The following is a 20661-nucleotide window of genomic DNA, read 5'->3' on the forward strand; positions in this document are numbered from 1 at the left end:
AGTTTTGACAGAAGAGACCCAACAGAAGTATTACACAGTGAATACACCCAGCCAAATATATATATTATTTTTTGTTTTGAGACAGGGACAGTTTATGGAAAATATAATTTATTCTAGATACTCAAGTGAAGCAAACAATTCACTTAACAATTCTCCACAATGGTATTTGCAAAACCTGTAAATGGTTTTTAAACTAAATCTTAGATTCACTGAATTATGAAATTTACAGAACAACCCAAATATGCACTAAACGTGACATTTTTTACTTTTCAATGGGCTAGGACCCTGTTGTCCCATTATTTTTCCCATTTCATTTTCTCAAATTGGAAGTTGAAACATTGAGGTTATGCAGTCACTAAAACACAAAAAAAATCCATCAGAAGTTACTCATTATGTTTTTTTTTTAAGATTTTATTTATTTATTTGAGAGAGAGCATGAGCATGAGCAGGGGGAGGAGGAAGGGCTAAGGGAGAGGGAGAAGCAGACTCCCTGCTGAGCAAGGAGCCCAACGTGGGGTTCGATCCCAGGACCCTGAGATTATGACCTGAGCCAAAGGCAGCCACCTAACTGACTGAGCAACCCAGGTGCCCCAAGATGTTATACTTTTTTGCAGGTTATGGTGTCGTTAGCAAGAAAATGCAAGTGCAAAATGATTCCAAATGTCACAAAATTAGAATTTCCAGTGTCTCATTGTGAAGTAAACACTTCAAATTTGGGCAAATACTATGATGATGGATGGACATACAGTTGAATTGCCTCTTAATACCGATTTTAGTAGATAAGAACACTCTTACTTTACTCCAGGACTTTAACATTTGTCGGGTTTTGTTCTTCAGGGTAAAGGTAAAAATAATAAAGATTCAGCCACACCCATATAGTAAAGAACCATTTTAATTGATTTCTCTTTCAATCATGACAGATTTTGTGACATTCTAAATATAGAAACATTCAGTTTCCTCTTCTTGATCATCAACGGTTTACAAATACTGGCTCTTTTTAAGTTATATTTCCTATAAAAATGTAGAAACTCTCTTCTGGGTATGGGAATCAGAATCAAGCTCCTGGGTAACACAAATGCTAAGCCATGACAGATACATCTACTATGTTTGCTAGAGCCCAGCTATGACTTCCCTGAAGGCAGACAGAGGAACACAAAGATGCATGAGAAATCAGAATGAAGAATGGCTGATTCCCATTACTCTGTTCATACCCGAGACACACTCAACCTTGAAATGTGCTGTAGTACCCTCAAATTTTCTGTATGGAACATTCATTTGATAATTCCTTATCATAGTCTCTCAGATTAATGACAATCCCTAGGACATTTTCTACTCATCAGACCTAAAAACAAAAGCAATTGCACATAATAATGCCTTAAAAGGCATACCTACAAAGAAATACCTGATTGCACCACAGAGCTTCTAAGAAATATTCTGGTTTCAGCACTGTTGCAGTATTTGTGGAAATATGCAGGAAATTCAGTGAAAAATCTTCAGCAGATATTCATAGAAAGTGACCAGAGAAACAGTGGAAATGAATTTGGCAAAGCTAGGTTAGAACAAAGAAAACACTACAGATCAAAAAGAAATTTGAGCGCTTAAGTTTTAGAAAGTATAAACCAAAAAATAATGTGCATGCTTCACATAAATATCCACCCAGTGCTCATAAACATGATAAAGCAGTGCTCAGTGCAAGTCTGGAGCCTGGGCTGTGCAGTCCACCAGAGCAGGTTGTAGGCATTGACTATGCCGTTCACAAGCTGGGGGATCTTGAGGAAGTTACTCAACCTGACTCTCGGTTTCCTGAGCTGTAAACTGGATGTAAATTCCAAAATAAATTCCAATTTAACAGGAGACTAAACACACCTGAAGAGAGATGTGCTGATATGGAAGAAAGAGTAAAGAAATTATCTAGAATGCAGCATAGGAAGGCAAAAATACGGAAGGTACATGAGAGATTAAGAGAGAGAATAGGGTGAAAAGATGTAAAATATGTTTAAGAATCATAAGCAGAGGAGAGATTATGACAAAGGCAGTATTTAAAATGGTAAAAGAGAGGCACCTAGGCGGCTCAGTTGGTTAAGCTTCTGACTATTGATTTCGGCTCAGGTCATGATCTCAGGGTCGTGATCTTGGGGTCATGAGATCAAGCCCCACCTTCGGCTCCCTGCTCAGTGGGGTGGCTGCTTGAAATCCTCTCACTCTCTCTCCCTCACCCTCCCCCACACTTTTTCTCACTAAAAAAAATAAATAAATATTTTTTAAAAAATCAAATGGTAAAAGACCTTGATCCTCTTTTTTAAAAAGCCCCACAAATACCAAGCAGAATGATCATTTAAAGAGTATATTATATAAACTAGGTATGTCATTGTAAACCACAGACCACCAAAGACAAAGAGAAAATCTTAAAAAGCAGCCTGCCAAAATATGACATGTTATCTACAAAGAGGTAACAATTGAAGCCAGCTAACAAAGGAATACCTACAATGTACTGAAATACAATAACCCTCCACCTGGAATTCTATAAATACCAGAAATATCTTTAGAGAACAAAAGTGTTCTTTATACAGAATTATACACTTAAAATGATTAAAATGCAAATTTTGTTATATATATTTAATCACAACTTAAAAAATTAAAATTGTAACCTACCAAAACCAATTGAATTATATACTTTAAATGGGTTATTGTATAGTATGTGAATTACATTTCAATAAAGCTATTTAAAAAAAAGAGTAAGGACCAAATTAAAAAGTTTTCAGACAAAAACCAGCACACACCAAAGATAAATTCTAAAGAATATACTCTCAGAAGAAGGAAAAATGTGGTAAAATATGGGTAAGTCTAATAAACAAGGGCTACATATAAAAACAACATAGTATGAGGTTTAAAAACAATAAAATTAAAATACATCACAGAATACTATCTGTTTTGGGGGGAGTGTTATTAGTGCTTTAAGGTCCCTGAACAGTCTGAGAGGAGGGTAAAATGTATTTACTAACTTTAAACTTTGATAAATTAGTATATAAGATGTAATTCTTTTTTTTTTTTTTTTTTTTATGTACTTGACAGAGAGAGACACAGTGAGAGAGGGAACACAAGCAGGGGGAGTGGGAGAGGGAGAAGCAGGCTTCCCGCCAAGCAGGGAGCCCGACCCGGGGCCCGATCCCAGGACCCCGGGACCATGACCCAAGCCGAAGGCAGAACCCTAACGACTGAGCCACCCAAGCACCCCTATAAGATGTAATTTTCAAGGACCCAACAAGAAGATTAGAAACAGTGCTTAGTTTCAAATTAGTAGGAGAAAACATGAAATGATTTGTAAGATTCAAAGTCAAGAAAGTGGAGACAGGGCTATAAAACATCAATAAATATTTGTATCTAAATATAGAGTAATTATATTAAATATAATTTGTCTAAACATTACAGTTAGAAACAAAAATTGTCATGCTGGCATCTTAAAAAAATAATTAATCCAACCATATGCTGTTTATAAGGGACACAACTAAAATATAACAAAACGAGAAGACTGCAAATAAATGCATTACCAGAGATAGCGACATTTTATAATAATTTTAAAAAATGACGGGCGGCAGGATGAAAGGAGGGACGAAGGGAAGGAGGGAGTAAGGGAGGGAATAAGAATTAGGTGTATTGTATCTACCGCGTCATAACAAATTGCCCCAAAATTAAGCGGCTAGAAAAAACCAATATTTACTACCTCACCGTTTCTGTGGGTCTGGAATCCAGGCACAGCTTAGCTGAGTCCTTTGGCTCAGGGCCTGTCCCAGGCTGCTGTCAAGGTGTCAGCTAAGGCTGCCTTCACCTCAAGGTTTGAGTGAGAGAAGGTGCTTCCAAGATCACTCACGTGGCTGAGGGCAAGCCTCAGAATATCCACTTCCAAGATCATACAGCTGTTGGCAGGCCTCGTGTCCTCACTGGCTAGTAGGCAGAGACAGGAGTTTCTTGCCTGATGGGCCTCTCCGTAGGGCAGCTCACACAGGGCAGCTGGCTTTCCTCAGAGCAGGCCTGGGAGAGAGAGAGGGAGACAGCAAGCAAGATGGAAACCAGAGCCTTTTGTGATCTAATCTCAAAGGAGATATCCTATCGCTTTTGCCATATTGTTTGTTAGAAATATGTCACTAGATCCAACTCACACTCAAGGAAAGATTACACACTGGGACAAATACCAAGGGGCAGGGATCACTGGGGACATTTTTAAATGCTGTCAACCACAGAAATGAAAAACAAAAAACTGTCATTGTTTGCTTATTATGTAGTGAATGTAGCAAATCCAAAAAAAAAATCACACTGGACACTTAGAATTAATAGAAAAGTCTAGCAAGGAGGTTGGGTATAAAAATCAGTGCACAAAAGTCAGTTTTATGCTATAGATGAGCAAGAAACAGAAAGTAGAAATTTTGAAATAACCCCATTTACAGTTTGATCAAACATCAAGGTATTTATCAGTTGAATAATAATTACTGAAGTTAGGGATGGGTACTACTATCTTTACTTTTGTGAATATTTGAAAATTTTGATACTAACATTTTTTAAAAAGTATCAAATATCTAGGAACGTATCTAACAAAAGATTTACAAGCCTTTACAGATAAATTTATTTTTTTTCTCATTTATTCTAAATAAATGGAGAGATAAACCATGTTCTTCAACTGGAAGACTTAATATTGTAAAGATAGCAATTCTTTCCAAATTGATTTATAAATTCAATACAATCCAAATCAAAATCCCAACTGTGTGTGTGTATGTGCGCGTGCACACATGAAGCTTGAGAAGCTGATATTTAAATTTGACTAGAAGTGGAAAAAGTAAAAAAAAATGTGGAAAAAGTCTTCATCTTTAGCCATATTAATAAAGCAAAGTAAAACCATAATGAGATACGATTATACACCCACCTCATTGATGACAATTCAAACTGACAATAGCAACTTTTGGTGAGGACATTAAGCAATAAGAACTCACACTGCCAATGGGAGTTCACTGTACAACCACTTTGAAAGACTGGTATTATCCGCTCAGCAATTTCATACTTAGGTAGTGGTGATGTTTTAGTGAATTATATTTTTTTCTTCAAAGTAATCTTGGGGTACCTGGGTAGCTCAATTGGTAAAGCATCTGACTCTTGATTTTGGCTCAGGTCATGATCTCAGGGTCGTGGGATCAGGCCCCACATCAGGCTCCTCGCACAGCCGGGAGTCTGCTGGAGATTCTCTCTCCCTCGCCCTCTGCCCCTCCTACCCCGTGCTCTCTCTCTAAATAAATAAATCTTTTAAAAAAATGTAATCTTAAGGGGAAAAAAAAACAGTTGCATATATTTCTAAAGATATTCAATAGGAGAGGAGACTCTGGAAAGTACATTCTGCATTGGGGAGCAAAGAGAGCAGTAGACTTATTCTTTGCTCTAAACATTATCCCAAGGTCTGAAAACAAATATTGAAACACTAAAAATCTCCCATTACGTTATATATTTGGAAGGAAAGCTGGTACCCAAATCAATAGGGATACTTTTATCCATTTTTAAGTAAACAAAATCTGAATCAAATGTAGGAAGCATCTGCTACAAAAGAACAGGGTCAGATCACAAAGGCAAGGAAAATTCAGTCCAAAGGGCAGAACAAGCCAACTAGTGACTGTTACTCTTAAGATTTAGGGTAATTGCTTATAAAGAAAGCTTCCAGATGCTCCATAATCTAAGTGTACCATTATTTGCAAAAGGGCAAAGCAAAGCAAAAGAAATGGACAAAGCACCTCCTGAAGGTTAGTACAAAAGCCTAAATGTCACTTATCATAGAAATAGGTGACTGATGTGAGAACACTGGCAAAGATAATGATGTTTAGCATTTGAGGATGTTCCATAACTAACCTAAATAAAGGCCAAAGCAGAACCACATAAAATATAAAAAAACAAAAAACAGTATTTATTTACATTCCATTTACTTTCAAAAGGATGAGGAAGCTGGGGGAAATATAAAGGAAGTAGTCTCATTTTACTTAACCCATTTGTGTTTTTCATGAAATAACAAAGATCTGACTTACAATTACAGGTGTAAGGGGACCAAAAAAGCTTATTCAGTTCAATTCTCCGTTTTCAGCCAAGACTGAAATTACACCACTGCAGGAAAATGAAAATCTACTCCACTTAGAGGTAAACACCAGCTAATATACATGTTATTAAAGAACCAGCTTTAGTTATATCTGTCATAACATCCAACAAATCCACAATAAAAGACACAGCCATCATAATACAGGACATTAAGAATTTTTGTGCAACATTGAAAACCAGATTTTACACAAGAGAAATCATAACTATTAAGCTATGACATCAATAACATCACAGTAACAGTACCCAGTGTCTTATTCAAGTATATACACTATTTTTAAGACGTGTTATAACAAAGACATCAGTAACTAAAACATACACACAATTATTTTATTAACACCATGAAAAACAACAAATAAAAAAATAAAAATACCCTTAAATTTTGTAACAATTATAAACACGTTAACATTAACACTATATATTTGTCTAAATTTTCACTGATTTTTACACTTTTAAAAATAGCACTGAGCTTTACAAAAATACTGACAATGGCTCAACATTTTTAGGAGTCCGTTCACTTTATATTTCAGTAGTCTCTACTGTCTGCTCTTCTTTTCGACCGCCATAGTCCTCTAACCACCCATTTGCTCAAGGCAACAACAGAGATCTCTAACAGCTATGGGAGTACTACATCCGAAAACTTCTAGTTCTTTGAAATGGTTGGAAAGGGTTTTTTAGTGCCCACATTAGCAGCTGTGGTTTGGGTTTCGGTTTCTCTGGAAACAGAAGTGCTTCACTTTCTGGTGTAGGAAATCGTTCTTGGTAGACTTCAGGATAGGATTTTTGAAACTGAAAAAAAAAAAAAGATTCAAGATGAGTCAAAAAACCAGATAAGAACCAATAAAATTAGGTGATCTAATTTTAAAATTAAAGAGTTTCTGATCTGATTCCATACTAGCCTGTCTTTACTTTGTTTTAATGTTTATTGCTCTCCATCAGAAAAGAGAATAAGATGACGACAAATCATAATTAAATTCACTCCAACACAAACCCATTTCTTTTTGTGAGATCATTTGATTCCACTTGCTATAGATTTAATTCAACTTTAATTTGATCCAATCTTCAAACAAACTCATTTCGGTCATATTTCTTAAAATTTCCCCCCCCCACTTGCTAACTATAAATAGACTTTAAAAATATTCACAAGTAATTCTGACTTGAAAATAACTTATGTTCTGTACAGTTCAAGAAAATTTTGGCCCAATTACATTTCACGATCTCCCTGCTTCTCCAACTCAGCCCCACCTGCTTCTGCTCAAATGGAAGGGAAAACGTTCCAGTATATATTACTTTATGAAAAGCTTAAAGAGAGGCAATATGCTTTTCCTTTGATCCTCAACACTGAACTCTTCTCCAAAATTACTGAGAAAAATATGATTAGGAGTCTAGAACTCTGATGCTCTGTGTATAATCCCATATGTATGGTATGATCAGGAATCAAGCTTGCAGGGATCAGTCTTGAAAAATAAAAACCATTCCCTTAATCTTGAGTCAATACTTTAAGAATGGTCAAAGTAAAATCTATTTTGAGTTAAAAATGAAAACTCTTCAGTGAAACCCAAAGCTGTGTTGCCTAGCAGGAACTAAACACTTTCAGGGATGCCTGAGGCAAGAAACCAATTTGATACTGGCTATCTAAAACCAAAGCCTCTTCAATTTTACACATCTTATATCAGCAAATTCAATGTAATTTGCCTTTCAGAAAAAATCAAGAGGAATCTGTTCTCATTTGATAGCTTCTCTGAAGAGCGGCTCCTTAAATGAAGAGCGCAATTATGGTAAAATATCTACATTGGAGAAAAAGATGTGGGAAACTGACCACAACTGTGTACATCCATGAGACTTCTGGAATATATGAATTGAATAATATACTTTCAAAACTGCTACATCTCAGAAGATGAGATTAATATGAAATCCACTAAAATAGAGAATAAAAAGAAAAAACAATATTAAGAACAGCAGGCAGAAGAAATGGCTTCTAAAGAATATCCTTTTTACCTGCTTCAGTTTTTTCTTCTTCTCTTTGCTGGAAAGTGTGGCATCTGTTATGACTTCCTCCAGCAAAGCTGCCAGAGGTTCCTGAGAGCCATATGCTCTCTGGTATTCAAATTCCTCTGGACTGATTTGACGGCAAAATGATGGGGCAGATAAAGTGATATCCATATCAGCTCCTGGGTATTTTATCTGAGGCAAAAGTATTAATAGTGAAAGGAATAAGTGTATTTTCATATAAGTTGCAAAATTGGTTCAGATCAAATACAGAACATCTCCCACTAGGAATGCCATGTCATTCTTCAATTCGTTTGGGAAAAACTCTTTATTAAAAAGCAAAAGTGTTTCTATAAACTTGAAAAAAAAAATCACTTAAAACCACAGTTTTAAATAAGAGATTCTTACCATTTTAAACCCAAGATCCATTTTAATAAACAAAACACCTGGTGTGCTCTTTTAAATATAATCTTAAATTGAAACATAAACTAAACATGTTGACAAAAATGATTCAAAACAATTACAATACTGAGTACCTTCTGGGGGTTCCTTCCCACATCTGGAGAATCTGATCCCCCCCTCCTTGGGAATGGATAGAGGCACACATAAGCATGGCTGTTATGTATGGAGAAGTACTACGACCATCTCCAAATATGTTAACAGTGAAAAGCAAGAAAACAAATGTGCAGACACTGTACAAGGCAAAAGGGAGAATGGAGAAAAAAGAGGAAAGACTTATAAATAAATGAACATCCATTAAAAATATTTAATTTCACACCTATATACACAAAGCAAATATTAACAAACATAAAGGGAGAAATTGATGGTAATACAATCATAATAGGAGTTTTTAACACCCCACTTACATCAATGGAGAAGTCATCCAGACAGAAAATCAACAAGGAAATAGTGGTTTTGAACAAGACATTAGATTAGGTGAACCTAACAAATACATACAGAACGTTCCATTCAAATACAGCATAATATACACTCTTTTCAATTGCACATGGAACATTCTCCAGGATAGATCACATGTTAGGCCACAATAAATTTAAATCTCAATAAATTTAAGAAGACTGAAATTAGATCAAGCATCTTTTCCAACCACAATAGTGTAAAAGTAGAAATCAGTTACAAACAAACAAACCTAGAAAAAACACAAACACATGCTACTAAATAACCAATGGGTCAGTGAAGAAATCAAAGAGGAAATAAAAATACATGGAGGCAAATTAAATGAAAGCACAATGGTCCCCATCTTCAGGACACAGTAAAAGCAGTTCAAAGAGGGAAGTTTATAGTGATACAGACCTATCTCAAGAAACTAGAAAAACCACTAATAAACACCCTAACCTTACACCTAAAGGAACTAGAAAAAAAGGACAAAGTCCAAAGCTAAGAGAAGGAAGGATATAAAGATTAGAGTGGAAATAAATGAAATAGAGAGCAAAAAAAAAAAAACCAAGAGCTCTTTCTTTGAAAAGAAAAACAAAATTGATAAACCTTTAGCCAGACTTAACAAGACAAAAAGAGAACTCAAATAAATAAAATCAAAAATAAAGGAGGAGAATTAACACCACAGAAATACAAAGGCTTATAAGAGAAAATTATGAAAAATTTTATTCTGACAAATTGAACAACCTAGAAAAAAAGGGGTAAATTCCTAGAAACATAATCTTCCTAGGCTGAATCAGAAAGAAATTAAAAATTTGAACAGATCTACCATTAATGAAAGTGAAATAGTAACCATAACACTCCCAACAAACAACCATTCAGGATCAGACAGCTTCACAGGTGAACTCTACCAAACATTTAAAAAAGAGTTAATACCTATTCTTCTCCAACTATTCAAAAAAACGTAAAAGAACTTACCTCAGCATAACAAAGGGCACACTGAAAAACCCACAGCTAAGATTATACTCAATGGTAAAAAGCTGAAAGCGTTTCCTCTAAGATTGGGAACAAGATAAGGATGACCATTCTCACCACTTTTATTTAACACAGTATAGAAGTCCTAGCCACAGCAATCAGAGAAGTAAAAGAAATAAAAAGTACCCAAACTGGGAAGGGAGAAGTAAAATGGTCAATATTTGCAGATGACATGATACTACACACAAAAAACCGTAGACTCCACCAAACAACTATTAGAAGTAATAAATGAATTCAGTAAACTTGCTGGATACAAAACTAATATACAGAAATCTATTGTGATTCTGTATGCTAATAATAAAATAGCAGAAAGAGAAATTGAGAAAATAATCCCATTTATAATTGCACCAAAAAGAATAAAATACCTAGGAATAAATTTAACCAAGGAGGTAACAGACTGTACTCTGAATGAAAGAAACTGAAGACAACACAAATGCGAAGATATACCACATTCATGGATTGGAAGAATATCACTAAAATGCCCATACTACCCAAAGTAATCTATAGATTCAAAGCAATCCCTATCAAAATACCAATAGCATTTTTTTCACAGAACAAGAACAAGTAATTCTAAAATGTGTATGGAACCACAAAATACCTCAAATAGCCAAAAAAATATTGAAGAAAAAGAACAAAGCTGAAGATATCACAATCCCAGGTTTCAAACTATACTACAAAGTTATAGTAACCAAAACAGTATGGTACTATCACAAAAATAGACACACAGATCAAATCAAACTAGAGATCAGAATAGAGAGCCTAGAAATAAACCCACGCATATATGGTCAATTCATCTATGACAAAGGAGGCAAAAATATACAATGGGATAAGACAATCTTTTCAATAAATTGTACTGGGAAAATGGGACAACCACATGCAAAAGAATAAAACCAGACCACTTTCTTACACCATACACAAAAATAAACTCAAAATGGGTTAAAGACCTAAATGTGAGTCCTGAAACCTTAAAACTCGAAGAAAACATAGTCTATAATCTCTTGGACATCACCCTAAGCAAGAAATTTATGGATATTTCTCTTCAGGCAAGAGAAACTAAAGCAAAAATAAACTCCTGGGACTCTACTAAAATTTAAAAAAACTTTGTACAGCAAAAGAAACCCTCAACAAAACAAAAAGGCAACGTAGTGAATGGGAGAAAATATCTGCACATAATATATCCTAGTGAATGGGAAAAAATATCTGCACATGATATATCCACTTTTAATGGTTTACCATTAAAAATATATAAAAAACTTACATAACTCAACACCAAAAAAACAAATAATCTGATTTAAAAATGGGCAGATGATCTGGATAGACATTTTTCCAAAGACCTACAGATGGCCAACAAACACATGGAAAGATGCTCAACATCACTAATCATCCAGGAAACACAAGTCAAAACTACAATGAGATTACCACCTCACACCTGTCAGAATAGCTAGAACCAAAGAGTCAAGAAATAACAAATCTTGGCAAAGATGTGGAGAAAAGGGAACACTCATGCACTGTTGGTGGGAATAAAAATTGGTACAATCACTGTGGAAAACAGTATGGAAGTTCCTCAACAAATTAAAAATAGAACTACCCTATGATCCAGCAATTCCACTTCTAGATATTTACCCAAAGAAAATGAAAACGCTAATTTGAAAATATATGTGCACCCCTATGTTTATTGCAGCATTATTTATAATAGCCAAGATATGGAAGCTACCTAAGCATCCATCCACAGATGAATGGATAAAGGAGATGTGGTACACACACACACACACACACACACACACACACACACACACACACACACACCGGAATATTACTCAGCCATCAAAAAGAATGAAATCTTGCCATTTGCAATAACATGGATGGAGCTAGAGAATATAATGCTAAGCAAAATAAGTCAGTCAGAAAAAGACAAATACCATATGATTTCACTCATATGTGGAATTTAAGAAACAAAAGAAAATGAGCAAAGGAAAAAAAAGAGAGAGAGAAACAAACCAAGAAACAGACTCTCAGCTACAGGGAACAAACTGATGGTTACCAGAGGGGAGGTGGGAGGAGATGGGTAAAATGGGGATTAAGGAGGGTACTTGTCGTGATGAGCACTGGGTGATGTATGGGAGTGATGAATCACTATATCATACACCTGAAACTAATATAACACTGTATGTTAACTATACTGGAATTTAAAATTAAAAAAAGATGTAATATATATACTATGGAATATTATTCAGCCATAAAAAGAATGTTATCTTGCCATTTGTGACAACATGGATGGACCTAAAAGGTATTATGCTAAATGAAATAAGTCAGATAGAGAAAGACAAATACCATATGATTTCACTTATATTTGGAATATAAAAACAAAACAAACAAATTAAAAAACTGAACAGACTCTCAAATACAGAGAACAAACTGGTGGTTGCCAGGGAAGAGGGGGTACAGGGGTGGGGGGAAGTTGGCGAATCGATGAAGGGGGTTCAAAGGTACAAACTTCCAGTTATAAAATAAATAAGTCACAGAGATGGAAAGTACAGTCAATAATGTAATAATGTTGAATAGTGACTACACTCATTGCAGGGACCACTAATGTACAGAATTGTTGAATCACCCTGCTGTACACCTGAAACTAACATAACATTGTATGTCAATGTTACTTTAATAACAAAGAAATTAAAAAGTATTTAATTTCAGACTCCATAAGAGTTCCATCTTCCCACAAATATAACACCTATTGTTCTTCTGCAGCCAGAAGCCTAGTAAGAAAACTACTAGATACCTATGATTAAAGGGCACAAACGGAAGAAGAGGGTTGCAGTCAAAGACAATGCCCACCTCACAATTTATCTATCACAGGGTCAGCCCTGAAACTTCCCTGAAATAATCCAAGGAAAACTGTTCATTTTCAGAGAAGCCCTGCCCAGAATCTGACATGCTGTCAGGGCCGAGCAGTCGACATGAGTGAGCAGATCTCTGGGTACTGAAACAATTGTTGGGCGATTCTGAGTACTTCCAAGAGAGAAAATGTAATTGACAAATGAGTGGTTACTGGTTTCACTTAGCGCCTGGGCAGTGCCTCTCCATGAGATCATGCTAATCTGTCGTTAAAGCATAAGCAGAGCTCAGCCTTCTGATCTTCAACAGAGAGCGAAGGGCTCAAGCTGCTGCAGTGTCTGCCTGTGCTACGGGAACCGCGAACCGAGTGAGTACACAGGACAACATCGCTATTGCTATCACTTCTCCTTGCAGAATTTCAGTATTTCTTTTCTTCTCTTTTTTTTTTAAGTATGGGTCATAAAAATATTGGAGGGAAGGGATTTAACTAAAGCAGCGCTTAAGGTTACATTTTTTATTCAATAAAAATTGCAAAGATATGTATGTTAATGAGAAGTAGGCAAGGTTTCTTAGACCACTCATGGGAATATGGGTCAGAACAATCATTCTGAAGGGAAATTTGGCAATATACAACCAATACTTAAATACATCCCTGGCCCTTGACCACACAATGCCACTCCTAAAAATTTTTCTTAGAAAATAATCATGGATCATCCCCCCCCCAAAAAATCTAGCTACAAAAATATTTACCATTGTATTATTTGCAAAATAGAGGGGAAAAGGGAAACCATCTAAATATTAACCAAAGAAAACCATTTAAATAAATTATGGTATATATCCATATTATGGAATACTACACTACCAATAATAACAATATTGTGGAATAATATAACACTAATGATGATAATAATATTAACCACAGCAGCTACCAACTGAGGGACCACTATGTGATAAATATCATTCTAAGCACTTTATACATCTTAAGCCATTCAATCCCTCAAACAACCCAAGGAGGTAGGTATTAACTGTTATTATCCCGCTTTACAGATGAGAAAAGAGAGATGTCGGGTACAGGCTAAAACAGAGACACATTATAAAATGTGCCCGGGTGTGGAGCACTGGGTTTTATGCACAATGAATCATGGAACACTACATCAAAAACTAATGATGTAATGTATGGTGATTAACATAACAATAAAAAATTTTTTAAAAACTGGAAAAGAAAAAAAATAAAAACATACCCACAACGGGAAAAAAATAAAATAGAATAAAATAAAATAAAATAAAATGTGCCCCAATAAAGGGCACATGAGGAATACAAGCACCACTTAGCTCCAGGGTCTGTGCCCTCAACCACCTGGGGTCAGTCAAGAATATTTAGTGATGTCGGAAATATTTCTTGGTGTATTGTCAAGAGAAAATAAGGTATAAAACAGAGAGAGGGTGGCAGGGAGGGAGGAATGAAGGAAGGAAGGAAGGAAAAGAAGGAAGGAAAAGCGAAGAGAGGAGAGGAGAGGAAGAGAAAAGAGAAGAGAAGAGAAAAGAAAAAGAAAAGGAGAAAAGAGAAGACAAGGCACAGAAAAAAACCCAAAAGACCGTAATACTAACTGAACATTGGGTGTTACTCTTATAGGATTTTTTTTGTTTTATTTATTTATTTATTTGACAGAGAGAGCGAGAGAGCACAAGCAGAGGAAGCAGTAGAAGGAGAGGGAGAAGCAGGCTTCTCGCAGAGCAGGGAGCCCAATGTGGGGCTGGTTCCCAGGACCCCGGGATCATGACCTGAGCCAAAGGCAGACGCTTAACGACTGAGCCACCCAGGCGCCCCTATAGTTTTTGGTGTGCATTTTCTATATTTTCCAATTCTTTCAACATATTTAAGGTTGATAATTACCAAAACTATTTTAATTTTTAATAATATTTTTAATATTTATTTACTTTAGACACACACACACACACACACACACACACACACACATAGCATGGCAGTGGGGGGAGAAGGAGAGGGAGAAGGAGAGAAGCAGACTCCCACCTGAGCATGGAGCTCGAGGTGGAGGGGGGCTCACCCCCACAAGCTGAAGATCATGACCTGAGCTGAAATTAAGAGTCAGACACTCAACCGACAGAGCTACCCAGGCACCCCTGTTTTAATTTTTATATTGCACACTGAAAACATGAAGAGTTATTGACTTTCATAATCCTTCAGGAGGTAGCAGTTCACCGGGCCTTAATTGGGGAACATCAAAGAGTGCTTAAGCAGAAAGAGGGCCGCTCATTCAGGAGCCAAGTAGACCTCTGTCTGCCTTTACCAAGTGCCTGCTCCCTCAGGCTGACATACACATTCCGCTCTGGGGCCCACATAACAGTCATGTATTACATTTCTTTTGCATCATTTTAATATAACAATAACAACAATAACAATAGCTACCTTTCAAAGAGTACCTGCTCTATGTCAGACATTTAAGCTAGGGGTTTTATAGTAGAGTATTCTACTCTTCACAACAGTTTTATAGGGCAGGGAAGGCCCATTTTAACTCCTTTGGAAACTAAAATAAAGGCAGGTTACCGTTGAAGGAATTTGCAATCAGAAGTATGCAGCACTGACTGACATAACCAAACCAGGTGAGCATTCCATAAATTTTCAAAATTACCAAACACACATAGTGCTTACCATGTACCAAACCCTGTTGGAAGCATTTTGTACACATTTATTCACTCAATCCTTCACATCTAGAAATCCCAAGAAGACTTGCAAGTTTACATAACTTTCTGCTGGCAATTTTAAAGGACTGTTAATATCCCTTCCTTTACCTGGACTCTTCGTAGATGAGCCACACGCTCCTCTATGGAGGTCTGCAAGGCCAAAGGGACTTTCAGAATCTCTTGGTAATTGTCCATCAGAAATGTCACCAACCTAGCAGCTAATAACTCATCCAAATCTACTTCATCCTTGGAACACAAGATGCAACGGGAAAAGGTCTGAACCATCTGAAAAAAGAGGGGGAGGTGTTTTTTAAATAAACACAGATGAGGTTTTTTTTTTTTTCCTATGCTGTACTGCATTCAATAAATCTGCAAAAACCAAAGGTGACCAGTCAGTGAGAAATGGCCCACAGCCCAGGGGACACATCCTATTTGGTGCCTGGCCACACCTGGTCGTCTCAATGGGCTGATCTTCTTAACAACCAGCAGGAACTGAAGGTGCATCTCATCTCACAGAGACTCAGCAGAGACGCTTGTCTGAGCAGTTTTTAAAGCACACCCCTTTACAGACAGTTTTAGATATATATAAGCAAATCCTGAAAATCATGATCACCACCATTACTTGAATCATGTAGCACTTTTAAGTTCAAAGTATTTTAAAGCCATTCAGTTTACTAATAGCCTTATTTCATTTTGATTTTTTAGAAATCTGCTAGCACAATCTATGTGCCTCAGCTGTTACACTTTTTCCTAGTTAACTGTTACTTTCTCTAGGATTTTGGGTGTATATTTGATAATCACATTTGAACAAAACGATGAGACTTTATAACAAGTGCATTAAGTGATGAGACTTTACAATAAGCAGAAATATAAAAAATATTTATGTAGCTGCTTCCATGGAATTCATATTAACTATGATTTGGATGGAGTTTTTTTTCCTTTTCCTACTAATTTTATTGCTGACAATCTTATTTCAAAACCTGTAAGCATGAAATCATGTAATTCTGTCTAATTAGACCTCATGTCCTCATCAACATACTGCAGATGATATCTTACCTGTGCTCACATTATGTGTACAGAGACACAGACATTTTTTACCTGGAGACTATGGACACTGGGGAAACTTAATGCCTTGAAATTCTATGCAAAATTTTACATGTGCATTCTTCTGGGGAATAGGTGCAAAGTTTTCTTCAGCTTTTCAGAAGGTTCCCTTAGCCCCATTACCCATCTACTCAACCAAAAGGAAGGTCAAGAATCACTCTACTGGGCACTGAGTGATCCTCTACTCTTACTCCACACTTCTAAACCAGGGCCAGAGGACCCCCCAGGGGTGTACTGTGGTTCACCAGGATATGGAAAGGTTCACCAATGAAGCAACAATTTTGCTCCAAGACCCCCAATTTTGAGGAAAATTAAGAAATCATGTAGAAGAAATTCTAAACATAAACGCTATTTTAAAATAAAGACATGCTGACACCAACCAAGTAGAATTCAAAGCTAGCATGTATGTTTTTAAACCAAATTGAAAATATCTTAAGAAATAACCTCACTCACAGACTCTTAGATCATATCCCAAGAGAACACATTCTCTGTCTCCCACCAGGCTGTCTAGTCCAACTCTTTCCTCTTTACTTCTTTCCTCTTTACCCCATTATATGTGCTTCCCCTCTCCTACTTGTTAGAGTAACAAATGCTTTGCATCCCTTTCTGTCCTAGAGGAAAGTATGTCCTTTTCTTGAGAGAATCCTTAGCTGTACTGTCCAGGCTCCCTTCTCTTTAAGTTGACAGTAGGCAGAAGACCGCAGATACCTCTACACTCAGACTCTATCCCTACTCACTCTTCACTTTCCATTGTGTTCTTTTAAGACACCAATACCGGAAGTGTAATCCCACCTGCACGATTTCCAAGCCGTGGCTCTTTGAGCAAGCCTGACTTGGTGCCTTCCTTGGGTCGCCAAGCTAGTAAACTTTACTCAGGTGAATTGTATTCCAAAAACTCAAGTCAAGTTAGATGTTAGAGATCAACCTACCAGTGTTCGGGTCCCAAAGCCATCACACAGTGGTGGCATCTCCTTATTTAGGCATATCCTTGCCATCATCCTCATCAAGAGCTGTAACTTTCTCCTATTTTCAGGGGGCAGGAGGAGGCAGCAAATCTGAAATGCTTCAATAGCCATTTTCTCTTTCTGTAACAAACCTATTTAGAAAAAAAACAGTTTTTAATCTTTTAAAACCAATAGCCTCCTTGACTCTATGATGCTTACATTTTTCAAAATACATATTATTAAAATTACATAAAACATGTCCACATATTCAACTATGCCAGGCCAACTGATTATAGATCCACGGAATCAGCACAGATAATACCAACCATCAACTAGGGATGACAAACATGTAAAACAAATACAGTCTTTTTCCCTCCCTCACACCCTTGCCAGATGTAACCTGATTTTCACAGCCTTCTTTCCCACCGAACTGAGATCAGGTCGAGTCTAACCTAACCCTCCACAGTCATGAGCAAGGGCATGAACGCACCACTACTGCCCTGAATTCTCCCCCTCATACTATGTCTGCAGGATGAGCAGCGTCACTATGTGGCATGATTCTCACAGGCTGAATAATAGGGCTGATAGGTCTACAGTCAGACCCCTGCCAGACGGTTGCACTTGTTTCCAAACAACACATGTCAAATAACCCTTCCTCTCATATAAGCTGTTTTTCTTAGCTGAGTGTACTGATTCAATCAAGTTATATGCCATCTCTCTTCACCCAAACTAGAGTATTCCAACAGAATTAGAGTATTCTAATACTGTGCTAAAAATTACAGTTTTCTAATATTGTGCTCTCTTCAATCCCATTTGTCCCGGGACACACCCGCAATCCAAGCCCTCTAATGAGATGAAACTGCTTTCATCAATTTATTTGTTCCATATCCAACCTCTTCAAGTTCCCACTAATCTCTGTCTTGGAGGCAAAACCATCTTTGGCATTCAATAAGTATTTTCTGACCATCTATGATCTGCCAGGAACTGTGCCAAGTCCTGGAAATATGAACATATGCCAGGTCCCCTACTTTGAAGAGCTTATATGCTGTAAGGAGACACCCATTAAAAACAAGCAGCAAAATGTGAGAGATGCTGCAAGAGACATCTGCAAGGGGCACGTAAGGGGAATTACAAGTCATTCCTTAGGACTGCAGCATGAGCCGTGAAGGTGAGGGCTTAGCAGAGAAGTGGAGCTGGAAAGGTCAACACAGATGAGACCTTCTCGGAAGGTTTTGAAGGCCTGACTAAGGAGCATGGGTTTGATCCTGGAGGCAGTGGGTGTGCATGGGAGGGAAAAGGAGGCAGGAGGGGAGTTTTAATACACCTAGTTCAACTAGGTGTTTATCCAAAGGATACAATCATAATGATTTGAAGGGGCACATGCACCCCAGTGTTTATAGCAGCAATGTCCACAATAGCCAAATAATGGAAAGAGCATAGATGTCCATTGACAGATGAATGGATAAAGAAGATGTGGTATATATACACAATGGAATATTATATAGCCATCAAAAAAAAATGGAATCTTGCCATTTCCAACGATGTGGACAGAACTAGAGGGTATTATGCTAAGTGAAATAAGTCAGTCAGAGAAAGACAAGTATCATATGATGTCACTCATATGTGGAATTTAAGAAACAAAACAGAGGAGCATAGGGGAAGGGGGGGGAATAAAACAAAACGAAATCAGAGAGGGAGACAAACCATAAGAGACTCTTAACTCTAGGAAACAAACTGAGGCTTGCTGGAGGGGAGGGGTTGTGGGAGGAAGGGATAGCTGGGCGATGGGCATTAGGGAGGGCACTTGATGGAATGAGCACTGGGTGTTGTATGCAACAGATGAAATCACTAAATTCTACCCATGAAACTAAAAAAAAAAAAAGATGCACTCTAAAACAAACACCTAGTTCAATCCTAGATGTTCGCTGAAAATATTGCTGCTGATTATCATCACTAGACCTTCTTTCAATTCTACATAAACAATATGGAGAGAAAAAATGTTCATGATCATATTTTTTAATTCATTTATTTATCCAACGAATATTTAGTAGGCCTTGCCTATATTCCAGGAACTATTTTAGAAGAAGACATACAGTGAGGAATAAAACAAAATCCTTGCTTGACCTCATGGAGCTTACTTTCCATTAGCTAATAAACAAAGAGGTACATAAATATGTCAGTGGAAAAAATGCTATGGAGAGAAATAAAGGAAAGGAGCTGGGGAGCTCAGAAAAACTCTTCTGGTTCTTCAGGAAAGGTCTCTCTGTAAGGAGGCAAAATTTGAGCAGAGATCTGAAGGAAATGAGAGTAAGCCAGGGAAATAGCTGAGACATATTTTCAAGGTGGAGGAAAGAGCGATTATGGTGATTGTGACAAGGGAGTCCGTTTGGAGTGTGTGAGGAACAGCAGGGAGGCCGGCGTGAAGCAAGAGGAGTATTGAAGAGCATTCAAGCTGGAGATGCCATTATAGCGAAAGGCAAGAGCCAGACCATGCAGAGCCTTGTAGATTATTGTTAAGGACTTCAGGTTTTATTACGAGTGACCTGAGAAACCACGGGAGGGTTCTGGGCAGAGGAGTCATTTAACCTGAATTACTGTTACTCTGGCAGCTCTCTAGAGAAGAGATTGCCAGGGTAACACAGAAGAGGAGGATGAGGGGCGTGGCGATGGTCTGGATGAAGAGGCAGCGCTGGAACTGGCGAGAGCTAATTAAATTCTAGATCTCTTTCTCCACAAAGCCTTCTACATTTTCCATGAAGCTTCCTATCACATTAGCCCACAAAGTCCTTCTTTTTCCAAATTATAAACACCTTTGGACAGTCAGATTTCACCTTATCTTATTATGTTTCATGTATATCTATTGTTTAATGAAAGAGGCAGCAAGCTAATTGAAAGCATAATGTATTTCTTTCGGCAAGCCCTATTTTCTGGTAAAGTACATGCGAACAGGTAAACATTCAAATACCTATTCATCAATACAGTCTTACATGGCTATTAAAAGTGGTAAATTTTGAAGTTATGCAACAATATTTCCAGG

At 37.1% G+C, this 20661-nt stretch overlaps 2 protein-coding genes across 5 annotated transcripts in view; both read right to left on the reverse strand.

Moving 5' to 3' along the window:
* The window catches only part of PDE4D (phosphodiesterase 4D), a 1508086-nt gene extending 1504085 nt beyond the window's left edge, over positions 1-4001 (reverse strand). The window contains exon 1 of one of the 4 annotated variants that reach the window (XM_027605099.2): positions 3727-3945. The gene's annotated coding sequence lies outside the window, so the exon portion shown is untranslated. Of the gene's footprint in view, positions 1-3726 lie in introns of all 4 variants that reach the window. The other 3 variants (XM_027605113.1, XM_027605114.2, XM_027605115.1) reach the window with 3 other exon arrangements.
* A 1827-nt stretch (positions 4002-5828) lies between these two features.
* DEPDC1B (DEP domain containing 1B) overlaps positions 5829-20661 on the reverse strand; it is an 84635-nt gene continuing 69802 nt past the window's right edge. The window contains exons 8-11 of the mRNA XM_027606958.2: positions 17610-17776; positions 15685-15861; positions 8119-8304; positions 5829-6909 (exon numbers count right to left, since the gene is read on the reverse strand). Coding sequence (XP_027462759.1) covers positions 6748-6909; positions 8119-8304; positions 15685-15861; positions 17610-17776 — 692 coding nt within the window. The 3' untranslated portion in view covers positions 5829-6747. The remainder of the gene's footprint in view (positions 6910-8118; positions 8305-15684; positions 15862-17609; positions 17777-20661) is intronic.

This window comes from Zalophus californianus, chromosome 5, assembly GCF_009762305.2.
Source record: "Zalophus californianus isolate mZalCal1 chromosome 5, mZalCal1.pri.v2, whole genome shotgun sequence".
Classification (NCBI taxonomy): Eukaryota; Metazoa; Chordata; class Mammalia; order Carnivora; family Otariidae; genus Zalophus; species Zalophus californianus.